Raw genomic sequence first — 1,388 nt, 5'->3', positions numbered from 1 at the left:
AATAGGTGATAGATATAGCAGCACCAGCTCTTATAGATCTTGCTGAAATTTCCAAGCTTGGTGATCACCTAAGGCTTGGCGACTCCATTGTTGAACTCCTTCAAGAAAGTTTGCAGACCTGTCATTCCATAAGCAACCATGTAAAAGAACAAATCCAAGAGCTTGTGATCTCCAGGCAGAGATTAAAATGGGAGAAGAACATGTCCAAGGAGGACCTTCACATAAAACAGGCAGCTGCACTTGTTGTCAAGCTGGAAGGGAATTCTCTATTTTCTTCAGGAAAGATTGCTGAAGCTGCCTCTAAGTACTCAGAAGCGTTGGCCTTGTGCCCAATGAGATCCAAAAAGGAGAGAGTTGTACTCTATAGCAACCGCGCACAATGCCATCTTCTCCTACAGCAGCCCATGGCAGCCATTAGTGATACTACACGAGCTTTATGCCTCCACAAACCATTTAATGGCCACGCCAAAAGCTTGTGGAGAAGAGCTCAAGCACATGATATGCTTGGTCTAGGCAAAGAGAGCTTGTTGGATGCCATTCTCTTCATCAACGAGTGCTCCCAGTCCAAAGATACTGAGCTATCGCTGAGACAGAATAGAGTTCCAGATTATGCCACCAAGTTATTGAAGAAGCAAATGAGATTTACATGGCTATTTCGAGAAGCCGCCATGAAACATGGTGCTGTATATTCTGAGCATTATAATGGCGATGCACAAGACGACGAGGCTGATTCAGATTGGGAGACGGCGAGTGAAAGCGATTTAGGAGACGACCAAAGGGAAAGTGAATTCTGAGGACAATGTAAATGAATGGGAGGATGATGAGAAGTTCTGAATGATAATCAACTTGTACTCTGAAGTCATTCATGCTTAGCATGAGATGTTTTCTCATTTCATGTGTGCTGAACTGATTGGCTATTTGTATTCATCTTATTTAAATGTTCAAATTTTTAGATATCTATTGAATTTGGCTTATAAACTGTTTTGCTTGTTTTGCATCATTGAACTATGTAGATCATAGTAGATGGCATGCACACTCAAGCCCGGAAACAAGCTCAAGTGGTAAGTCGTCCTTCATATTTCATCTGAATTTTAGGTTTCATTTGAGACGGCTTTTTTATTGCTTTTTTAAAGTGGAGTTTTTGTTAAAAAATTAAAATTTTTATACTAAAATTCTATTTTAAAAGGCAATGAAAAAGTCGTACCAAAGGAAGCCTTAATCATACACTTCAAAGCAAAGAGAGATTGAATTATTTTAAAGTGTATGATACAATATTGTATGCTAAAACATCCATAGTTAGCAGGTAAATCTTCCTTAGCATAGAGGAAAACTTAAAGAGAGAGATTCTCAATGGAAAAAGTCTTCATCATTAACCATAAAATAAGCAA

At 38.9% G+C, this 1,388-nt stretch overlaps 1 protein-coding gene across 1 annotated transcript; it reads left to right on the top strand.

The window, feature by feature from the left end:
• Positions 1-56: 56 nt before the first annotated feature.
• LOC110100212 (tetratricopeptide repeat protein 1-like) lies at positions 57-794 on the top strand (the record flags this gene model as incomplete). Its single annotated transcript, XM_020827629.1, has 1 exon — positions 57-794. A coding segment is annotated over one exon (738 nt), but the record flags the coding sequence as incomplete, so codon positions are not given.
• Positions 795-1,388: the final 594 nt, after the last annotated feature.

Source organism: Dendrobium catenatum, unplaced genomic scaffold (genome assembly GCF_001605985.2).
Source record: "Dendrobium catenatum unplaced genomic scaffold, ASM160598v2 original_scaffold_260259, whole genome shotgun sequence".
NCBI lineage: Eukaryota > Viridiplantae > Streptophyta > Magnoliopsida > Asparagales > Orchidaceae > Dendrobium > Dendrobium catenatum.
The sequence above is the reverse complement of the archived record's forward strand: the minus strand, read 5'-3'. Positions and strand labels throughout refer to the sequence as shown.